Raw genomic sequence first — 6,216 nt, 5'->3', positions numbered from 1 at the left:
CGTTTTTTCAGAGATGTACCCCATGTGAAGATTATTTTAATTCAAGTACCACCTAATCAGAGCAAAGCATTTTTGGTTGAAAAAAAGAGATTAAAAAAAAGGAAAATACAGCACTATGTCATCAGTTTCTGATTTATTAAATTGTATAACAGTACAAAATATTGCTCATTTGTTGTGGTCTTTCTTGAACTATTTGGAAAAAAAAGATATAAAAATAACTAAAAACTTGTTGAAAAATAAACAAGTGATTCAATTATAAATAAAGATTTCTACACATAGACGTAATCATCAACTTAAAGTGCCCTCTTTGGGGGTTGTAAGAGAGATCCATCTGGATTCATGAACTTAAAGTGAAGTGAATTATATTTATATAGCGCTTTTTCTCTAGTGACTCAAAGCGCTTTACATAGTGAAACCCAACATCTAAGTTACATTTAAACCAGTGTGGGTGGCACTGGGAGCAGGTGGGTAGAGTGTCTTGCCCAAGGACACAACGGCAGTGACTAGGATGGTGTAAGCGGGGATCGAACCTGCAACCCTCAAGTTGCTGACACGGCCACTCTACCAACCGAGCTATACCGCCTACTGAAACCCACTACTACCGACCACGCAGTCTGATAGTATATATATTTTAGACCAGTTGATCTGCCGTTTCTTTTCTTATTCTCCTATGTCCCACTCTCCCTTGTGGAGGGGGTCCGGTCCGATCCGGTGGCCATGTACTGCTCGCCTGTGTATCGGCTGGGGACATCTCTGCGCTGCTGATCCGCCTCCGCTTGGGATGTTTTCCTGCTGGCTCCGCTGTGAACGGGACTCTCGCTGCTGTGTTGGATCCGCTTTGGACTGGACTCTTGCGACTGTGTTGGATCCATTATGGATTGAACTTTCACAGTATCATGTTAGACCCGCTCGACATCCATTGCTTTCCTCCTCTCCAAGGTTCTCATAGTCATCATTGTCACCGACGTCCCACTGGGTGTTTTTCCTTGCCCTTATGTGGATGTCGTAGTGGTTTGTGCAGCCCTTTGAGACACTAGTGATTTAGGGCTATAAAAGTAAACATTGATTGATTGATATCAATGATGAAATATTAACATTGCAACACATGCCAATACGGCCGGTTTAGATTACTAAATTAGAATGTTAAATTTCCCGCTGAGTTTTTTGTTGAAAACGTTGCGGAAAAATGACTCGTGTTTGAGACGTCTCGGGCTGTAGCGGACATACTAGGCCAGCACCACCCACGGCTAAAAGTCGTCTCTTTTCATCGCATAATTACACAGTAATTTGGACATCTGTGTTGCTGAATCTTTTGCAAGTTGGTAGAGCGGCCGTGCCAGCAACTTGAGGGTTGCAGGTTCGATTCCCGCTTCCGCCATCCTAGTCAATGCTGTTGTGTCCTTGGGCAAGACACTTTACCCACCTGCTTCCAGTGCCACCCACACTGGTTTAAATGTAACTTAGATATTGGGTTTCACTATGTAAAGTGCTTTGAGTCACTAGAGAAAAGCGCTATATAAATATAATTCACTTCACTTTAATTTCTTTCAATTAATAATGGATACTATAAAGAATAATGCTGTTGGTGGAAAGCGGTGGATTGCAGCTGCCTTTAGCATCGAAACACAGCCGGTGTTTCTTTGTTTGTTGTGGAGCTTTAACACAGAGCGGTCAAACAAACATGTTTTCTACATAAAACCAGTTTTTGGATGGGAAAATGGTGATATTAAGTCGGCTCTTACCGGAGACTTCAGTGGATTATGGGACTTCCTCCTGCAGCTCAAAAAGGCAGCTGTGATCTTGGCTCCTCCATCGGCTTCTATGAGAGACACTGGCGGTCACCGCAGCCCTCTGACTTTCAGGTATGACTTTACAATCTCACTAAAACACTATTAAAACAATAAGCAGATAAGGGATCTTCCAGAATTATCCTAGTAAATGTGTCTAATTACATCTGGAGCCGTTGCTTTTCCTTTTTTTGTGCTTCACTCTAACTTTCCCTATTCACAAATCTTTCATCCTCGCTCAAATTAATGAGGAAATTGTCGCTTTCTCGGTCCGAATAGCTCTTGCTGCTGGAGGCTCACATTTTAAACAATGTGAGGATGTGAGGAGCTCTACAACCCGTGACGTCACACGCACATCGTCTGCTACTTCTGGTAAAGGCAAGGCTTTTTTATTAGCGACCAAAAGTTGCTAACTTTATCGTCGATGTTCTCTACTAAATAATTTCAGCAAAAATATGGCACTGTCGTGAAATGATCAAATATGACACATAGAATGGACCTGCTATCCCCGTTTAAATAAGAACATCTCATTTCAGTAGGCCTTTAATTCTAAAAAATTCTTCACAAAAAAATTAATCTTTAACATCAATATTTATGGAACATGTCCACAAAAAAAATCTAGCTGTCAACACTGAATATTGCATTGTTGCATTTTTTTCACAGTTTATGAACTTCCATTCATATTTTGTTAAAGTATTATTCAATAAATATATTTATAAAGTGTTTTTGAAATGTGCTATTTTTAGAATATTTTCAAAAAATCTCATTTACCCCTTGGCATACCTTCAAGTACCTCCAGGGGTACACGTACCCCCATTTGAGAACCACTGACTTAGAATATGTTACACTAGTGTCCAAATAACTCTAAATTAAGTCTTTGTTACTTAGTTTTTAGAATATTTAAAAAAAATCTCACATACCCCTTGGCATACCTACAAGTACCCCCAGGGGTACGTACCCCCATTTGAGAACCACTGATATAAGTGACCAAACGTCCAAGATAAAAATTGGGAATATAATCCCAGAGACGGGGGGAAAAAAACGGTCAGCTATTTTTAAGATGAAGAAACAATATGATTAGGTTATATATACATGCATATATCCAACATGCAACATGCAACATGCAAAGACATGCACCTGGGGATAAGTTGATTGGCAACACTAAATTGGCCCTAGTGTGTGAATGTGAGTGTGAATGTTGTCTGTCTATCTGTGTTGGCCCTGTGATGAGGGCGCGACTTGTCCAGGGTGTACCCCGCCTTCCGCCCGATTGTAGCTGAGATAGGCGCCAGCGCCCCCCGCGACCCCGAAAGGGAATAAGCGGTAGAAAATGGATGGATATCCAACATAATCAATGTATGAATACATTAGATATCCATGTATCGTAGGGACCTATAGACTGCATCTCTGTTGCTGCAGCACACATTCACTCTGTCCTGGAAGAGTGACACGATCGACCAACATACAACAATGGCATTAGAACTAAAAAAACAAAGACAACTTCAGATTGTTTTCTTTGTCTTACTTTGGCTCAAAATAGAACAAACACATTCTGAAAATATTACAATAAAAACATAGAAAAAAAATAACGGCAGCGGTAAAGTTTATATCCATGAAAGAAAGAAAAAAGTAAATAAATGTTTATAACTGAATTCATTTACATATGCATAAAAATGTGTTTTCTTTTGTATTATTTTTTTAAATAAATTAAGTGACGTTTATGACAACCTTTTTCCAAAACACAATATAGAATGTGAGATATAACAGGATAATGCATACATTTATCATTTGCTTTCAAAACGGATACAATTAAGTAGCACCCCACAAATGTACCGTGGGACCCCATTTTTATGAATTGATGGGGTCTCATTTTGAACATTCCTAGCGGCAACACTGAAGGAGTATTGGTGCATGCAAAACAGCAGCAGGCGGCTGTGGCCTGCGGGCTGGTTCTAATACTAATCAAATATCATCCTGGGGGGCCAGAGATCATTCATTTGCAGGCCTGATCTGGCCCGCAGGCCTTGACCCTGACACGTACGCATTAGGAATATAGTTGCAAGCTATTTTTATTTTTTTTTTACACATAAATGTCGATTCCTGAAAGTATAACCTACATTTTCACATTGGCTTAATGATTTAAAAGTATTAATTACATCTTGGAAATGGTAAATTGGAAAAGCCCTTAAATTAGTATCTTTTATTGGACAAATTTAAGTTGATTTAGATTATCCTTATTCAAAAAAACCCAAAAACTATTCATATTGTCTTTTACTCTTCTTTACTTGACATGTTTTGTCAAGTAAAAATGTTGAAATGTGTTGAAAGCCGCTTTGATTTGTGTGTACATATTTTGGGACGGCGTGGCACAGTGGGAGAGTGGCCGTGCGCAACCCGAGGGTCCCTGGTTCAAATCCCACCTAGTACCTACCTCGTCACGTCCGTTGTGTCCTGAGCAAGACACTTCACCCTTGCTCCTGATGGGTGCTGGTTGGCGCCTTGCATGGCAGCTCCCTCCATCAGTGTGTGAATGTGTGTGTGAATGGGTAAATGTGGAAGTAGTGTCAAAGCGCTTTGAGTACCTTGAAGGTAGAAAAGCGCTATATAAGTACAACCCATTTATTATTTATTTATTACATAGTGAATATGTTGTTTGTGTACGATAGTTCAATACAAAAAAACTCAAAAGAAACACACAGTGCCTTAGAAATAACCACAAAACTATTTCATTGAATCCAATCTGAAAAGGTTGAAAATAGACAAAACCTTGCTTAGTTGTAGAAAATGTTTTACTGAGAAATGGCTGTATCAAATAAAGTGCAAGTACAATTTTTTTTCCAAACAATTTCTTTCAGGCTTTCTTGGAAGATTGTATAGTAACTCCTACAATTTGAATGAAAATTGCAAATGTTGAGGACTTCAAACAGTCTGAAGTTGGTAGAGCTTGGCCCCTTTCTTCAACAGGAACCCTTGTTCATTCAGGGAACTGATTAGACCCTCAAAGTCTACCACCTGCATCAAGTAAACACACACACACACACAGTACCTTTATGTTCTCACTCACACACACATCCGTTATGTTCACTATCACAGACACACACCCTCACACACACAGCACCTTTATGCACTCACTCACAGTACCTTTACGTTCACACACACACACACACACACACAACATTCATATGTACACATACATATGTATATACACAGATTCTTATATACATACTTATGTACACATATGTATGTATTTACACACACATATATATATATACACACACTTATATACACACTTACATATACACACACACACACACACACAGTAACTTTATGTTCACACACACACACACACACACACGCACACACACACACTCACACGCACGCACGCACACACACACACACGCACGCGCACACACACAGAACCTTTATGTTCACTGTCACAGGCACACTCTCACACACAGTACCTTTATGTTCTCACACACAGTACCTTTATGTTCTCACACACACACACACACGCACGCGCACACACACAGAACCTTTATGTTCACTGTCACAGGCACACTCTCACACACAGTACCTTTATGTACACACACACACACGCACAACTTTTATGTTCACTCACACACCCTTTATGTTCACTCTCACACACACGGCCTTTATGTTCACTCTCACACACGCACACACACACAACCTTTATGTTCACTTTCACAATCGCACACGCACACACACACACACACACACCCTTTATGTTCACTCTCTCACACACACACACACACACACAACCTTTATGTTCACTCTCACAATCACACACACGCGCACACACACACACACACACACACACACACACACACACACACACACACACACACACACACACACACACACACACACACACACACACACACACACACACACACACACACACACACACACAAAAAAAATACCTTTATGTTGAGTCTGAGTGCCAGAGATCGAAGAGCCTGTAGGTCAAACTGTGTCTGATTGGTCTGCTGAGCGTGTGCGTGCAAGGCGTTGACGAGTCGCTTGGCGGTGCTGCGCTGACTCATGCCCGCTCCCAGCTGAGAGCGCTCGAAGTCCAGGTTGCCAAGACCGTCGGAGTAGGTGTCCACCAGGCTGCACAAACGGGCACACACACACAGTGAGGGGTTAGGGGCGGGACTCTTCCAAAGACGTGGCTGTGACTACCTGTGTTTCATCATCTCCACCACATCCTCGGCGTCGTCCTTGGTGGCGGTCTCTCTGAGGTCCAGCCTGGCTCTGGCCTGCGACGACACAGGTGTCACGCCGTGTTTACTGTGAGGTGTGCGCCGTTACCCACGCTACCTCCGTCAGTCTGATGAGGGACTCCAGCTGGCGAGTGGTGATGGGCGTGGAGTCGGCGGACAGCGACTGCGACCTCAGCGTCAGGTAG

General features: G+C 41.8%; 1 protein-coding gene across 2 annotated transcripts in view; it reads right to left on the bottom strand.

Annotated features, from left to right (window-relative positions):
* Positions 1 to 4,558: 4,558 nt before the first annotated feature.
* Positions 4,559 to 6,216, bottom strand: part of mcm8 (minichromosome maintenance 8 homologous recombination repair factor) — a 21,380-nt gene continuing 19,722 nt past the window's right edge. The window contains exons 18-21 of one of the 2 annotated variants that reach the window (XM_061911373.1): positions 6,129 to 6,216; positions 5,991 to 6,067; positions 5,729 to 5,918; positions 4,559 to 4,799 (exon numbers count right to left, since the gene is read on the bottom strand). The exon at positions 6,129 to 6,216 is cut by the window's right edge and continues 122 nt beyond it. In XM_061911373.1, the coding sequence (XP_061767357.1) occupies positions 4,707 to 4,799; positions 5,729 to 5,918; positions 5,991 to 6,067; positions 6,129 to 6,216 (448 nt within the window). In that variant the 3' untranslated portion in view covers positions 4,559 to 4,706. Of the gene's footprint in view, positions 4,800 to 5,557; positions 5,919 to 5,990; positions 6,068 to 6,128 lie in introns of those variants that run through there. The other variant, XM_061911372.1, reaches the window with a different exon arrangement.

Source organism: Nerophis ophidion, linkage group LG09 (assembly GCF_033978795.1).
Source record: "Nerophis ophidion isolate RoL-2023_Sa linkage group LG09, RoL_Noph_v1.0, whole genome shotgun sequence".
NCBI lineage: Eukaryota > Metazoa > Chordata > Actinopteri > Syngnathiformes > Syngnathidae > Nerophis > Nerophis ophidion.
Note: the sequence above shows the minus strand (reverse complement) of the source record. Positions and strands in the feature narration are given on the sequence as shown.